At 38.1% G+C, this 16395-nt stretch overlaps 3 protein-coding genes across 4 annotated transcripts; 2 read left to right on the forward strand and 1 right to left on the reverse strand.

The window, feature by feature from the left end:
- Positions 1-311: 311 nt before the first annotated feature.
- On the reverse strand, positions 312-4947 carry LOC103341327 (ACT domain-containing small subunit of acetolactate synthase protein). Of its 2 annotated transcripts, none has more exons than XM_008244833.2 (12): positions 4620-4947; positions 4289-4502; positions 4046-4129; positions 3891-3959; positions 3729-3812; positions 3452-3604; positions 2993-3079; positions 2338-2442; positions 1991-2113; positions 1162-1314; positions 750-815; positions 312-549 (listed from the first exon to the last, which is right to left on the reverse strand). In XM_008244833.2, exons 1-12 carry the CDS (start codon positions 4880-4882, stop codon positions 466-468), a joined length of 1485 nt encoding a protein of 494 aa, XP_008243055.2. In that variant the 5' UTR covers positions 4883-4947; the 3' UTR covers positions 312-465. The 2 variants fall into 2 exon arrangements, with proteins under 2 accessions (XP_008243055.2, XP_008243054.2); XM_008244832.2 differs by having other exon boundaries at positions 4289-4505.
- A 128-nt stretch (positions 4948-5075) lies between these two features.
- LOC103341328 (Ribosomal protein L2 family) lies at positions 5076-6458 on the forward strand. The gene is made up of 2 exons (XM_008244835.2): positions 5076-5237; positions 5753-6458. Exons 1-2 carry the CDS (start codon positions 5129-5131, stop codon positions 6238-6240), a joined length of 597 nt encoding a protein of 198 aa, XP_008243057.2. The 5' UTR covers positions 5076-5128; the 3' UTR covers positions 6241-6458.
- Positions 6459-8669: 2211 nt separating this feature from the next.
- Positions 8670-14457, forward strand: LOC103341326 (integrin-linked protein kinase 1). The gene is made up of 12 exons (XM_008244831.3): positions 8670-9667; positions 9981-10055; positions 10149-10253; positions 10841-10926; positions 11299-11419; positions 11740-11819; positions 12084-12146; positions 12264-12379; positions 12491-12576; positions 12934-13058; positions 13750-13881; positions 14114-14457. Exons 1-12 carry the CDS (start codon positions 9233-9235, stop codon positions 14118-14120), a joined length of 1431 nt encoding a protein of 476 aa, XP_008243053.1. The 5' UTR covers positions 8670-9232; the 3' UTR covers positions 14121-14457.
- Positions 14458-16395: the final 1938 nt, after the last annotated feature.

The following is a 16395-nucleotide window of genomic DNA, read 5'->3' on the forward strand; positions in this document are numbered from 1 at the left end:
GGTTCTTTTTTTTAAATGTATAGCCGCTTGGCTATACTTGGTTCTTTTTTTTTTTAAAAAAAAAAACTAACAGTTTCGCCGGCCGGCTATACTTGGTTCCCTTTTTTTTTTGGCCGCTCGGCTATACGGGGCCTTTTGTTATTTTATTTTATTTTATTTTATTTTAAATAAACAGTGTAGCCTTCAAACATCTCAGGTCGCAATGCTGGAAAACATTAAACAGGTGCTCGTAGTTTCTCCTGAATCACTGCTACACACATGCATCTCCATACCACAAAGCTCGTTGGAAAAAATAAAAAAAAACAAAAAGATTACCCAGGTGTGGATCTTCTTCCGAGCTTGTTTATTGTAATGGAACAAAAAAAAGTTCCGTTGAGACTATATATTATGAAATGAAATAAATAAATAACCTTGCACACATTTATAACTCAGTCAAGTTTCCTAATCAAAATCTGCCAACTACAACTACAGAGGAAAAGAGTATCCACGGAGGTGTGTGGAATCCACACCTGACTCACGCACCAGCGCAATTCGTCCAGTACGTGCCACCTGCCAAACGCACAAACATTACCAGAATTATTCATACATCAAAGCAAGAATCAAACAAAACAAACAGCTAAAAACTAGCCAACAAGTCACCGAAAAAGGTGGGAAAACAAACATTCCAGGTAGTTGTGAAGGCCAAGACTCATAATGCAACCCAACCTTATAAAAAAAATTTGAAAGTCTACTAAATTCGCAGGACAGACCTCACAAATGCCATAGGGCTCTAACAACCTCTGCAGTGCAACCATCTTGTTCAGGTCTCCCGTAAGCTGAACCAAAGCAAATTGATCAATATGATCAGCACCAAGTTACCAACAGCAAACAAATATAAATCTTATTGAAGAAACCAAGAACATGAGAAGGCCACAGCCCAATTTAGAGATTAACGGTTGGACTTCATGCCTTATTAACCCTACCACTTGAAGTAAAGCAACTGTGGCAGAATGAGATTTGGCTCTAACAACGTAAAGTGGCCCCTTACCTTACCCCACCCCACAGACACCATCTTGAGGTAATACATAGCATGTCTATTCTCTTTAACACATGCAATTCACGTTGGGTCATGGCATGTCAGGTGTATTCCCCTAATTGTATATAGGAAAAGGGCATATTCACCTCAAGGGTTATTGTGTGGTCAGAGACGTCAACAGCCTTGGCCCTAAAAATGTTGCCAATATCAAGCACATCTCTTCGAGCAACAGCATTTGCAGCAATTTTTATCAACATCAATTCCCGCTCAGCAAATGGCAAGTTGGTAAGATCTTGAACCTGAAAAGTCATCCGCCATCAACAAAGTTAGAATTTGCAGAAATCTGTTAGGTTCACAACTTACATCAAGGACTGTATTCTTAACAGAAACAGAATTACGATAATATTAGTCTTGTGGATGCTGAACTTATGAAACATAAAAAATAAAAAATAATTCCTTAACAAGGGCACAAGGAAGAAAGGTCCAAAACTATTACTCTCAGGAAGTTAAGGGTGCAAAGAAGTTATGAAGTCAAGATGAACTATCTGAGTGCTGGACTGCTGGGTATGGAAATGGATCCTCCCCCACCCTTTTATACCTTTCTCTTTCTATGCTGGGTTTGGATCCTTTATCTCTTTTCTCCTCTTTTATATCCAAGAGCAATTTATTAAGTTGCGGGGAGACCAACAGACTGGTAATACTTCATGCTCCTTGGCTTTCAACTATCATTTACAAATAACAATGACTTCGAAAGAAGGGGAGGTTACAATCAGGTGATTCAGGTCAAAACGTGAATACAAGAACAAGAATATGTGGTGCAGAGCACACAACTCATGCGTATACCAAATTTGCATTAACCAAGTAGCATTAAATTTACTCATTGCATTCATCACAATTCATAAGAGATCAGAACGAATCAATTTTACGTTAATATATTAAACAAATGCATTCTTTGTAATAGTTAAACATTCTCACATCATGAATATCGGCAAGCTTATAAAGCTGCTGCACCAACTTGCTAATTGATTCGTCTGTACCAGGAACAACAGTAGTAATGCGAGAGAGCCCCTCAACTTCTGCATGGCCAACAGCTAAACTCTGGAAACGAGAAACCAGCTCAATTAAACAAATGCCTAAAACTTCTACCTCAACAGAAGACAAAGGAGGGAATAACAGCAGAAGGAAACCTAATTTCTCAATTTAATATCTGATATTTCCAAAGGATCCATAAGTCTAAAATTCGACCAAGATTTGATTAACTATTCCAGGTCTAAAAATAAAGATGGCGTATTAGAAGATAACAATGGTCAGAAGAAATATACCTGAATGTTATAACCCCTTCGAGCAAAAACGCCAGTAACAATGTAAAGAACCCCAGGAACATCATTTACAAGCATGGATAAAGTGTGTGATCGAAGTCCACTAGTCTGAAATGAGTAGCTCAACAAAAAATAAATCAACAACTATGAGGAAATTTTAAGGAAATAAACATATAAGATCTTAATTTCATAAAAAGCCTTTAGTGATGAGCTGTTCTCAGAGAAAACTATTATGCACGAGGCAGAAGTTTGGTCCATGTATTCGCCATACAACATATTCAGGGACCACATCCTAGTGCTAAATTGGTAAACCCAACTATCTGTATAAATCTAGTTGGTTCAGTTTTTGCAATGACACACCACGCTTAAAAAATAAACTTAATCTTTGTGGAATATATTTGGTTCCACTATCAGTTCAATATCAGACTGGCAATCACTCATTAATTAGTTTCCTTTTCAAATGTAAATCACATCAGTCTCTGATACGAAGTGAAGATAACAACTCATTAAGCACTTGTTTCTATTAAACTCCCTGTATCAGCTTCCAACTACGCATATTTGAACACAACTCATTGATTGTGAAATGGTATATGACTTGCATCCCATTAAAAGAGAGAAAAACCAAAAAATCAATCTTATCAATAATAAGATTACTTACATCTTCGTCATTGAGAACACCCCAGTGAGCATCAAGAACTTGATTGACTGTAAAGGTATCAGATGGCTCCACGGGATAAACATCACCCTTCATGAACAAATATATAGATCAATCTACGAGTCAATAATGATTTTCCGTCACATAAAAAAGGATAGAATACATCACTGTTTCAAGATAAAAGTGGAATGATTGCATTCAAAGATGGCTCTTTCGTAAGATTTAAATGGGCTACCGAGGAACTTTCACAATGAATCTTGCATAATGAAAGACCTTATGATTAAACAGTTATATTCATTATGAAGTACATGTTTTAAAAAAGACTCCAAAAGTCCCCATTTATTAATAATTCCAATCTGTCTCAATCTCAAAATTGAAAGATGCACATGAAACAAAAAAAACAGAGTAAAATAGATGCTTTTGATGAGGGCTAAATACATGCAAGGCTGAAGAAGTAAATACCCCCGAAGATATATCAGATTCAGCATTAGCTAATCTGCTTTCATCCCTCACAAGAGCATCAATAGGAACTGTTCTCTCAAGATCTGGATATGAAGCTGCTGAATATCGCCAAAATGGAGCAGATGCACCCAGCTTTTCCCTCCTCAAGGCAATCTACAGGCAAGAACAAGTAAACATATTGACACATGAAATACATCATTAAAAGACTATTAATATGAGATGCTAGAAGGAGAAGAAAAACGACTAGAATTCCATTGATGCTCTATTAATTTGACACCTTTCCGGTTCTTGCAACTTCTTTGATCCCGAACTTGCTAAAATTTCGTTGCAGAGCAACCATCTTCCCAGGATCTCCTGTCACCTAGATGATTAAAAAAACTAAGTAACTTGGTAAAATCAATGTATACATGCTCTCACCGAAAGGCCTACCAATAATTACCTCGATGGTTACCGAGTGTTCTGAGATATCCACAATTTTTGCTCTAAAGATATTCACTAACCACTTTATCTGGGAAACAGAAACAAAACAAAATACCTTGAGGAAACAAGCTATGTTGAATACCAAATTTATAGCAGGGATGGCTCTGTAACTACCTCGGCACGGTAACTTGGATCGGCATTAACTTTTATAAGCATTAGTTCACGTTCTACCTGCGGCTCATTGGAGAGATCTTCAACCTACCCATCACATTGTAAAAGATTTTAAAAAAAAAACTGAAAAATCAGTAAGGAAAACAAATAAATGCAGAGTAATCAACAACTCAAAAAAAAAAAAAAAAAAAAAAAAAGGTTACAAAGAATTAGAAAATCTTCAATGATTTGGCTTAAGAATATTGCCTTGAGAACATTGACAAGCTTGTTAAGCTGCTCAATCACTTGGCGTAACACCGTTTCGGTTCCAGAGACAACTATAGTGAAGAGTGCTTTGTCCTTATTTAGACCCACAGCCAACGACTCGATGTTGTACCCCCTCCTCGCAAACACCCCTGCTATCCGATTTATCATTCCACTTTCATCCCCAACGAATACTGAAATCGCGTGCCTTCTTACCCTGCTTCATTCATTGTAAGTAATTTAATCTAATCAAAGAATGAATCAACCAATCGAATCGAATGAATGATCATTAATTATTAATCTAATCTAATTAATTATAGAATTGCATGCATACTTGGAGCGGCTGGCCGAAGGAGAAGAGCCGTTTGAAGAGAAGGCTTTCTCTGCGATTTTCTCGTCGAAGCTTCTAGCAGAGGCGGCGAGTTGCTGCTTATTGCGCTCATAGCTGTGGCTTATTGATCTCCAAGTACCACCTGAGCCCGTCGAAGGAAACGCTAGAGAATCAGAGAACCCTAAGGCTAGAGGAGGATGCTCCGACGAAAACGAAAACAGTTTCGGAGAGGGATGAGCTGAAGAAATGGTCGCCGCCAATGCCATTGAGAGAGAGAGAGAGACAGAGATATGGGAACGAAACGAAAGAGCTGTTACTAGTTTAGCTTACCACCACTTCCGAATAACGACGCCCGCTGTTTCTAGTAAAATAGATTGACGATAATACCCTTGGGTAGCCAAGTCAGCTTTCTCGTTGTCCTTCAGTATCTTCGTTGGTCCCACTAAGAACTTGGCTGGTGAGTGACGTGGTACAAGGAAGTAACTGAGAAAGAAAACCCTAGAAGCGGTCGAATGGCTGTGTGGAGAGCTCGAGCGGCTTCATCGACCTTGTTCAACAGGCTCCTCGGCGGCCACTTCAACGCCATCAGCACCACCACTGCTTGTCGCACTCTCTCCACCGGTATTTCGACATATTTCCTCATCACATCTTCCTTAACCAGAAAAAGAATTGTTGTTGTATATATATTTTTGTTTATCGTACCGTTGGAAAAATCGTATGCAGCTGAATTTAAATTAGCTGATATATAATCTTTATATATAGGTTGCTTGTGCTTTAAACACATTGAGGATGAGATTTAAGCCAAATTGCCGTTTGATTGCTCTGTAATGTAGGGCAAAGAAAAATGAGGTTTTCAATTTTCACCATTTCTTTTTTGGGGAACCAAAAACTCTGATTTTTGCTGCTTTATTATGCTCACTCAAAAATTGGCTTTATGCCTGAATACTTCACTTGCAATTTGACTGTAAGTGTTGTTGTTGCTTGCTTTTGTACAAAGTGGAAATGACTTCTGACTCTACTCCAGCCCTTGAGTTAATTTGACCAAGTGGAGATTTTAAGTGAATTCTTGAACTAAGCTGCATTTTCATTACCTTCTTGCTGCCAAAATGAATCTTACTGTTAAGATATTTCCACAGATGTGGGTGGGGCAGGTAATCAGTTTTTTCACTATGATATCAATTCACAATTCGGAAGGTGCATGCCACTTGCTGATATGCATATTCATGCCAAAATACATAGCATCGAGGTGCACCCAGGTCAAGGCGGCAAGTTAGTTCGAGCACCAGGTACTTGCGCAAAGATTTTGAAAGAACCCACTTCAAGGTGTCTAGTGAGACTGCCTTCGGGTGTTGAAAAGTGGATTGATTCTAAGTGCCAGGCCACGATTGGTACGGTCCCCAGTGAAGGAAATAAGCCTAAGAAGCTCTACAAGGCTGGGCAGAGCCGGTGGTTAGGCCGCAGACCGACGGTTCGAGGAGTGGCAATGAATCCAGTAGATCATCCTCATGGTGGTGGTGAGGGTAAGAGCAAGAGTAGTGGTTCTCATGGGAAGGGTTCTCGAACACCTTGGGGCAAGCCTACAAAGGGTGGCTACAAGACTGGTCCCAACAAGCGTAGAAAATAGTGTTGTATCATTCTCTTTGCTTTGGTTTGACACTGCTGTGGAATTTAGCTTTTTGGTGAGTTCAGATAGCAATAAAAGTCGCACTTAGAAGTTTAACTCGTCATAAAATATTCAAGGTTCGTATAACTTTTTCCCTTGTCAAGTTTCTCAAAGTGTTTGTTTTTGGATGACGCTGTGTAAGTTGCTTATTAGTTTCAATTGTGACTGTTTTTTGGATATATGCATTTCTTACTTTAAGTATTTGGAATCAAGTATGTTTGGTGTTGATTAAGTGAATCAATTTGAGCTTGAATTTGCTACAATTTTACCATGGTTCTGAGTTGATCATGGACATGATATTCGTACTTGTTTCTCTCGTGTCTGGTTTTGCAAAATCTTATTATGTATGATATAGGAAATTGATGATAAAATTGGATGTTGATGTTCAACATGCTATTTTGTTTTATTTTTATGTTTTTAACTTTCTAAGATGCATAAGTCTTGTCGTCAGAGAAATCAGAGATGTTTTTAGTTTAGTTTGCCTTGAGAAGTAACAGGTACGTACGCATCAAGATATGTGACGGGTTTGGAAATCATTGGCCTTGTTTGAATTTTTTGATGGGGGTTGTAGGGTGGAGTTGTAGTGAAGGGACTCTGTGATGAAAAACACTTTTGACTGGATAACCTTATTTGATTTGATCTCACGCATGATGGTGAAAGTAAGTTTAACTGTGCTGTGTCTCCTATAGTAACGTTCTCTAAGTTTACCTGTGCTGCCTACCCACACTGAGGAGATTATATAGAGAGTTAGTTGTCATTGTTTGGTAATGTTCTCTCACACCCAAGAAGACACTTGAAATTGGATATCATCTTTGTGTAATCAAATAAGGTTTAATTAATTGGCTTGAATGGTTGTGTGGTTGTTTGGAATATAAAAATGGCATTTGAGTATGAGTGGTGGAACTTGTTGGTATGGTAACACGAAATTATGCCACGTACCTTATATGTATGGATTTATTTTATATAGTTAAGACTGTCTTCTACTTATTAATACTGGAGACTGATCTATTCTATTCTAATTTTGCCTTTTATTCGTCAGTCAGATTGTATTACTTTTCATGATGAATTCATAATTGATATGGTTGCTTTCCAAAGGTGGGTCTCCGAGCAGTAACCATCAATTTCAGATTTCAGAATTCAGAATTAGGCAGGCACTAAAGTTTCATTTAAAAGTAATCAGAATTAGGCAGGCACTAAAATCCTAAAATACAAGACGTTGAACATGGTTAAGATTAGGACGAGATATGGTTGGATTTTCCTCCGTTTGGTTTGGTGGATAGCGATAACATAGAATAAGATTTCTTTTTCCTTTTTTATTTTTTATTTTTTATTTTTTATTTTTGGTGGTGGAATAAGAATTGATGGAATTGTCGCGGAGTCGGATTGGACTGAGTCGAGTCTCAATAATTGCTCAATCGTGTTATTAGGTTTAATTAATTATATATTCACATTAAAAAGAAAGTAGATGAGAGAGAAGAAAGTTTGGAATCAAAATAAAGTGGATGAGACCAAAAAGAAAAAAAGAAAAAAAAAAGGCAACTTTAAAGATTGTTGTAATCCATTTTCAGACTGATTGTTTCATGAATCATGTGGATCTGGATGGATGGATGGATGGATGGATGATGGTCGATAAAATTGTTTACACCGCATAAGCATCTTTTTCTCAACAGTATCTTTGTCATTTGATGGACACTGATGGTATGCATATTACCAACCCATCGTCCTTCCCCTTGTTCAGTCGGTGATAATCCTCCTCTCCTCTCCTCTCCTCTCTCCTCCCATTAAAAATTTAAAATTAAGAAAAGAGAAGATGTTGATGATGATAAGTGACAGCTTGGTTCAACTTGTGTGCAATTAATCCAAGGTTTGACCTTGTCGGTCAGATTCATTGACCTACAAATTACATACAAGTGGACAACTGATGATCGACTCATTCAGCTCCAGCTCGGGCGATATTTTATTCACTCCCATCGTCCCATCCCTATACGGCCAAAAAACAAGCATGTCTGTAACCCAAAAACAAACAAACAAACAAACGTGTCAAAATCCCTTTCAATACACACTTGTAAGTTATCTGATTCTCACGCTCTGAGTCTGAGAAAGCAAAAATAGCTAATATATGCATAACTTATCCCTAAAAAGAAAAGAAAAAGATAATCCAACCACCCAACCACCGCCAGATATTCATTCATAGCCATAATAATAATATTAGTACGAGTATTTACCCTATTTAGTATTTGCAAACAAAGCAAGATTCAGTTTCAGGATGAATAATACTCTAATTACGTGAATAACAGAAACTGAAGCAAACTGTAGCATTGCCGCGTCTTACACGCCCAAAGAATTTCAATTATTTTCTACATTAAAAGAAAATAAATCTCCAACGGCTTTTCCGCGGCAGTGTGTGGATACTGGAAACAACAAAGAAACCACACCACCACCGTTCCCTCAATTTCTCTCTCTACTTGTTGAATGCGCGCCTCACTCGGATCTCAACCATCTCTCTCTCTCCCTCTCATTTTCTGAACCCACAAACTCACACCCTCTCCTCCCTCCTCCTCCTCCTCCTCCTCCTTACCTCCTCCATCGGCATCGAGAGCTTCACCTCCTCTGGGATCATCCCCATACAAGCTCTCGATCCCGACCACACCCGCCACCACCACCACCACCATTCATTCATTCCTTCATTATTGATTTCCACAACTTGATCGAAGAAGAAGACGAATCTCCTCCTCGTGTCATGAAAAAGGATGATTACGCGTCGCTAGCTAGCTGCCATCTATCCTGTTATTCTTTTTGCTGAGTGAAACGTTAATATTAACCGCAGCTACCTGCTGCATGCGCCTAATTGAATTGACTTGCAATTGCATTTGCAATTGAAATACTATAAGATTGCAATTGCAATTGCAATTCACTCAGAAAGAAAGAGAAATTGCATTAAATTGAATTAAAAATGGAGCACATCGCGGCGCAATTGAAGCGAGGGATATCGCGGCAGTTCTCGACGGGGTCTCTGCGGCGGAACCTGAGTCGCCAGTTCAGTCGCCAGTCGTCGCTGGACCCGAGAAGGAATAACTTGCGCTTCAGCTTCGGCCGCCAGTCCTCCCTTGACCCCATCCGCCGCAGCCCCTCCCACGACGATGAAGACGAAGCCGATCTCTCCGTCCCCGAGAATCTCGACTCCACCATGCAACTCCTCTTCCTCGCCTGCCGTGGCGACGTCAACGGCGTTGAGGACCTCCTCAATCAAGGCGTCGACGTCAACAGCATCGACTTGGATGGCCGTACGGGGCTCCATATAGCCGCATGCGAGGGTCACGTTGACGTTGTTAGGCTCATGCTTACCCGCAAGGCCAATATTGATGCTCGTGATCGCTGGGGCAGTACGGTACTACTTCCATTTATATTATACTCTTCTTCTTTCTTGCCTGGTCTGGTCGGCGATCAATCAATTATCCTTCCGATTGATTATAAAACCTCTGCCTCATCCTCCTATGCTGCTATGAATGCAGATGTTTTTTCTTTCTTTCTTTCTTATGTTTAATTGTCGATCAGTGTTTGTTTAAATTAATAAATTGTCATTAGATTATTATTGATATAAAGAGAATGAAGAAGAAAAACCCATGTTTGCAGTTTCCATATTATTATTTATATATTATAATTGGAGGAAATTGAATATCAAGTGTGCTCAATGTGGACAGGCAGCTGCTGATGCTAAGTATTATGGGAATACAGAAGTTTACAATATTCTCAAGGCACGTGGAGCCAAAGTACCGGTATAGTCCTATCAATTTCTTTCTTCTCTTTCCAGGCCTGCCTGCTGGTGGATGCGGACTCACCAATTTTTTTTCTCTGTTTTTATTTTTTAGAAAGTCAGGAAGACACCAATGACTGTTGCAAATCCTCGAGAAGTTCCAGAGTATGAGCTCAATCCGTTAGAGCTTCAAGTTCGAAAGAGTGATGGTATCTCAAAGGTTGTCCCCTTTCTCTGCTATTTATAGATTCCTGCAGCCCTGGTAGAAATGGTATGTCATGTCTCTAGTTTTAGGGTGACTTGAAGGCAGTTTCTCTGCATTTCCGTCATCATAAGCAATATGAGAAAATTGAAAGTCTGAGTCCCTTATTCTTGAACTGATTTCGAAGTGTTCACTGACAAAGGTCTCTTTTCCATCATTATTCTAATAAGCTTTATAATATATCAGCCATATCAGATTGACCTTAGGATTTGCTAACTTTTTCAGAAGAAATTATGCATGCAAAGACAAAAATTCTTTCTTTTCTGTACCAAAATAAAAAGTTTTGCCTTCAATATTAAACACTATCATACATATCATGGACTGGAAACTCTTAATTTCCTGAGAAGTTCACAATTTATCATCTTCTAAATAAATGAGAAACCCTTGCTGTTTTGATGAATCTCTAGAGGAGACAAGGGCTGCATGCAATTTTATCGGGGTAGAGCTACACTACCCAAGGATTTCGTTATTTTTAGTGCCTTATCAAATATATGTTTAATATATTTAGACAGATTACAGATATGTTTCTCTCTCCACCTCAACAGGGAACGTATCAAGTGGCTAAATGGAATGGTACAAAGGTTTCTGTAAAGATACTTGACAAGGAAAGCTATTCGGACCCTGAAAGCATGTATGTCTCACATCACCCTACCCCCATTTTTTGCCCAATTATCTGTGTCTTTAACAATTAACTAATAACTAATGAACTCATGCAATCTACTATCTAGTATCTGTTAGCATAACTTTGGGTAAAACATTCAAAATAGTGGTGATGTAGGTGATGTAGTATTATACTTGTTTCTAATATATAAATCATATATTCTTGTTTTTTACCCCCAAAAAAAAAAAAATCATATATTCTTGTCGCTCTTTGAACTGCTCCTTAGTTAGTTAGTTTCGAAGCCATTATTAGTTCAGTGATATAGTGTTATAGACTTCTATGATACTTTTTGTGATACATACTTTTTTTTTTTTATTCTTCATATTTTCTTAAATCAAACAGTAATGCTTTCAAAACTGAGCTGGAGTTGTTAGAGAAGGTTCGGCATCCTAATGTTGTTCAGTTTGTTGGTGCTGTTACCCAAAATATACCCATGATGATTGTTTCAGAGTATCATCCGAAAGTAAGCTCTCTCTCTCTCTCATGCACATGTGCATACACCAAAATTTGAGTTGAAATCTACTGTAGACTTTTTAGTGCCAAATAGAGTGGTTCTGATAATGTAGTGGGATGGCTGGGTACACACCATGAAAGATGTTCCATTTTAGAGGTGCATACATTTATGTCGTCAGTCATGATTAAGGAACAGACCAATCCATTTGGTTGATAATGGAGGACTTGTGTTTATGTCGTAGTAGCGTATGTCATGAACATGCACACATACATTTATATACTTAAATATTGTAACCATGGTTTTTCAATGCTTTGATGGTGATCTTTCAGGGTGACTTGGGAAGCTATCTTCAAAAGAAAGGGCGCTTATCCCCATCAAAAGCCCTAAGATTTGCTCTTGACATTGCAAGGCATGTACATTGTTTTTTCTTCTACCAATTATTCTTTTAAAAGCCTTATGGGGTCTTCATTCGAATAGAGATTTCACCCTACATACATCATAGATGTGCTTATAAACATTTCAGAAAGTTTGTTGTTTATAAAACAAGCACATAAATCTTATCATATGATTCATACCTATGAGTACCTCAAGTTTGTTTATCCTTCTAACACTTCTGTAGCTTGTTTTGGCTTGTATACATTATGACATTTTTCTTTTCTTATTCTGTTTCCAGGGGCATGAATTATCTTCATGAATGTAAACCAGACCCAATAATCCACTGCGATTTAAAGCCAAAGTAAGACGACCAAATGCATAAGTTGATGTAATTTTTGTGACAATTGGCTATTGAATTATTATGGTTCTGGTCAGTATGTACGGTTATTTAATATTTGAAATTTCGGTAAGGTGCCAGAAATATTTTGCTCGATAATGGAGGTCAATTGAAGGTAGCTGGATTTGGCTTGATTAGGTTGTCAAAAATTTCACCTGACAAAGCAAAACTAGCACAGCCTTGGGCTGACCTTTCAAGTAAGTTCTTGTACTCTTCCTGCCTTGGATCCATCTCTCACACTTGCACTCTAAGATAAAATTATCCTTGTCTTTGAGGATAGAAATTATATCTTGTCTCTTTCATTGTAGGTTTATATGTGGCACCTGAGATCTACAAGAATGAAATTTTTGACAGAAGTGTGGATGCATATTCTTTCGGTCTCATATTATATGAGGTGTCTTTCCTTTTTACTATCTTCATCATGTTCTAAACATTAATTCATTGTCAGTTTAGCACTGCTAAATGATTTTTTACTTTCCTGGGGTTAGATATGCTGACTCTTGTTTAAATACATCACATACTCAAGTAAACTCACATTCTCCCCAAAACACTTCTGTGTCAATGTAACACTCGTGCAGACACTGACTTTTGATTCTGATTTTAAAACATTTGTGGTTTTGGGGCACCTTGTGTGTGGCTTTTGCTTTCTACCTTTCACGGAAGATGTTATGCGGACAACAATAACATAGTTGTTTATCAGTTGGAAATGAAGTGTTAAACTTGTTCCTTGTTTTTCTTTATATGGGTGTAGATGATTGAGGGAATACAACCATTCCATCCCAAGCCTATAGAAGAGGCTGTGAACCTGATGTGTTTGGAAGGAACAAGACCGCAGTTGAGGACCAAATCAAAAAGTTATCCCCCTGTACTAAAAGAGTAAGTTTGATTTCAATATAAGTTATCAAATTGTTTACAGCTTAAGGTATTCCAATTTATCAGTTCAGATGTCTGCTTTTAAATTCAGTTCAGCCCAAATTATTGGGCAAGTTGATGGAAGTTTGTTGATCCAATTATACGAGCCCCCTTTTTATTTTTTATTTTTTGTCGATATACAAAAGCCATTTAACAACTCAAAATAAAGCATGTAATGCCCTAGACACCTGGACTTTGTTCAGTTGGCATCCTGTTATCATCGGTTTATTCTTTTCCTTGCAAGATAGCTTATCAAAATCCAGGTTCGGTATGGATTTCATTTTTTACTTTGAAAGAAGAGAAAACTCTTATCTGTTGTATCCTTCATGGACTAATAAGATCACCAGTACGATCACCAGTACCTTTGCAAGTCACAAATGATCTCAGTGACCGTCATTGGGAGATTTATCTTTTCAGAAATTTTAGTCTTCTTCTAGTCTGACATATATAGAGGAATTCATGTCAAGTCATATCTTGAGGTTTAGCATCATCAGGGTAATGTCGAAAGTTTCTAGTTTTACACAATATTTGACTGTGAAGAGTATCTCTGATGACTTACTTAGTATGATGCAATAATTGTTTCTCATTATTATATATGAAAGAAGGATTTTGATGCTTAATTGATGATGCCACTGCCACTATGGTATGCGTGCAGGTTGATTGAGGAATGTTGGGATCCAGAACCTGTTGTTAGGCCAATTTTCTCTGAGATTATTGTGCGGTTGGACAAGATAGTTGCAAATTGCTCAAAGCAGGGATGGTGGAAAGACACGTTTAAGCTTCCTTGGTACGTCTCTCTTCTAAGCATATCCTAAGATGTAGGTTTCATGTACATATTAAAATGAAGGGGAGAGAATGTTGCACAGACAATATCGAAGTTTCTGTATAAGTCAGTCTCAGAGTGAGATGCGTTTTGGATGAGACTATAGATAATATGTTAGTTGTTATAGCTTGTTTTTCATTTTCTGACGCACTGTAATACATGATAATATGATTGGATTGGATTGGATTACATGCAGGAAATAAATAAGAGGCAGTGAGTTCAGTTCCATGGGAAGGAATGCGAATATAGTAAAGGACTTGGGGGGTAGACTCAATCGGTGGTCTGGGGCTTTGGATTTGGACAAATGAATTGGGTCGTCAGCATAGAGAGTTGCATATTCTTGGTTTGCTTGCAATGCGAAGGAGCTGAACAGTTCCTTTCTTTCTATGTATCAATCAAATCATGTATGAAAAAGTATTCTTGATTATAGATCATTTGTTTACAAATTACGTACGCCGCAGGTAATAATGTACTCCTCCTCCTCCTCGTGAACCATGAAAATATCATTGCATCCCAATGAATGAATCCCTTTGATGACCACACTTGACTTTGCAGTTGTTGAACAAGTTTACGTACTCCTGAAATAAATTGAAACTTGGACAAGTGTTTGAGTGTTGGTGGAGGATTAATGAAAGCGCATTCTAATTTTTATCTCTTGTAATTTCCACATTGTCACGAGCTTGGTTGTAACTTGAAGCCCCCCTCCTCTCCCTCTCCTCCGGGCGGTATAAATATTAATAGCCTTGTTTGTTTCAGGTCCACGTCCATTCTACATGAAGGAACAGAAGCGATTCATTTCATTGGAATTATTTGCTTGCCTTGTCATGGAGATTGAAAATCCCAATCAAAACGGGTGAAGAGTGTGTGTGTGTGTGTGTGTGTGTGTGTATGCTGGCCCTTTCTTTCTTTCTTTTCAAAAGCAAGCTTGCTTCCATTATTCCATATATTAATTGTTGTTGTAATGGTAGTAAGGTAGGGTAATTAAGGTAGCTTCAAGGTGAAGAGGAAGACTAATAGAAGTACTAGAACCAATCCAAGGTCTTGCTTGTAAGACTGCTTTGCTTGCTACCTTATCACTAAGTTAACCCCTCCTCCTGGCCTGGATCATACTTTATTAATTCGTACTTGTATTTGACGGCACAACACCAAGAAAAAACCCTACAACTGCACAAGTGGTTGGAGTGGGGTGGGTGTGGACAGTGGACATAGACGTTATTATTGATAAAAAGAAAAGAAAAGAAAAGAAAAGTAATATATATCATAGAGGAAGGGGTAAAGAGTGCAGTGGTGTGTGTTATTAAGAAAAACAGAGGCTTGACTTGAGGCACAAGCCTAGCCTCGAGTGTGAAAGAAATAAAGAAATAAATAAATAGAAATGGAGAAAAGGGCTTTGCAAGAAGAATAGTTTTGGTGCAGTGCAGCTCTGGGTAATATAATCATCAGATTAGCTCTTTCTTTGCTAGTACTAGAACGTGCACTAGGGGCAGGCGGGGGGGAAGAAGGGTGCCTGTGACAAAGACTCCTCAACAATAGTCATATATATTTGTTGTATGGTTGGCCTCCTGCAGTATCATCCTTGTCCACGAGACCAAACTCACTCATTATTTAAACTTTAAAGAAAAATTCAACTCCTTAATTTGTTTATTCCCATTTCCTTCCTTCCAAGTTCAAGTTCCAACTTAACTTTAATTTTCACACCCACCACACCATACTCTTCTCTTCTCTTCTCCTAAGTCCTTAACCTAACTAGTACTAGTTAAAATATATACGCCTATGGGGATGGGGTGGCTTCAGTCCCTCGTCTCCCCACTGAAGAAGCTCTGGGATCGTCTACACTCGACCCACAGAAAGCGTAATTCATTTCATTCCCATTTATCTTTTATCTTCCCTTTTTTTCTAGATGCATTACATTTGCCCCTGATCTCTCCATATATCTCAATTCAATTCTGTACTGATATTGGTTTACAGTTTTTTCTTTTCTAAATCCTGTTTGTTTTTATGCTTTTTTGCTTTGAAATCGATCAATCAATCAATCGCATTGTCTTTAATAAATTTGTCATGTGTTCATGTATGTATGTAATCTCTCATTTGACAATTAATGCAGGTAGAGGGATATATATCTTGTACAAGGATGTGAGATCCTGTCCATGCGAAGATGTGCATGTCCTCTGGTCCATACTGGTTGAATCACACACTGCACCACCACCAGCTGCTGCAGCATTGCCATCAAAATGAAATGAAGTTTCTTCTTCTTCTGTGGATGTGGTCGTCCTATTATTAACATAAGCTCCAAAAATAAGATGATCTTTTTATTTTCTTGTATGTACGTATGATTATATTTTCACTACCTTCACCTTATCTATGGTTATATAGACGTTGATAATCTTATGATATTCTTCGCTTTCCTTGCTTCATTGTATCGTATCCGTATGTATCATCACACAAAGCACAGTTTCTCAATTTAATTAACCCAAAGAT

This window comes from Prunus mume, linkage group LG8 (genome assembly GCF_029339155.1).
Source record: "Prunus mume cultivar Tortuosa linkage group LG8, ASM2933915v1, whole genome shotgun sequence".
NCBI classification, from domain to species: domain Eukaryota; kingdom Viridiplantae; phylum Streptophyta; class Magnoliopsida; order Rosales; family Rosaceae; genus Prunus; species Prunus mume.

What these genes read in the sequence shown, in the direction of transcription:
- LOC103341326 (XM_008244831.3), top strand. Translation starts at nt 9,233, where the DNA reads ATGGAGCACATCGCGGCGCAATTGAAGCGAGGGATATCGCGGCAGTTC. An exon ending in TATTCGGACCCTGAAAGCAT is followed by an intron (nt 10,927 to 11,298) that starts GTATGTCTCACA and finishes TAAATCAAACAG; the next exon opens with TAATGCTTTCAAAACTGAGC. An exon ending in TCGGTCTCATATTATATGAG is followed by an intron (nt 12,577 to 12,933) that starts GTGTCTTTCCTT and finishes ATATGGGTGTAG; the next exon opens with ATGATTGAGGGAATACAACC.
- LOC103341327 (XM_008244832.2), bottom strand. Translation starts at nt 4,882, where the DNA reads ATGGCATTGGCGGCGACCATTTCTTCAGCTCATCCCTCTCCGAAACTG. An exon ending in ATCCAAGTTACCGTGCCGAG is followed by an intron (nt 3,960 to 4,045) that starts GTAGTTACAGAG and finishes TCTGTTTCCCAG; the next exon opens with ATAAAGTGGTTAGTGAATAT. An exon ending in AACACTCGGTAACCATCGAG is followed by an intron (nt 3,813 to 3,890) that starts GTAATTATTGGT and finishes TTAATCATCTAG; the next exon opens with GTGACAGGAGATCCTGGGAA.
- LOC103341328 (XM_008244835.2), top strand. Translation starts at nt 5,129, where the DNA reads ATGGCTGTGTGGAGAGCTCGAGCGGCTTCATCGACCTTGTTCAACAGG. An exon ending in TTGTCGCACTCTCTCCACCG is followed by an intron (nt 5,238 to 5,752) that starts GTATTTCGACAT and finishes ATATTTCCACAG; the next exon opens with ATGTGGGTGGGGCAGGTAAT.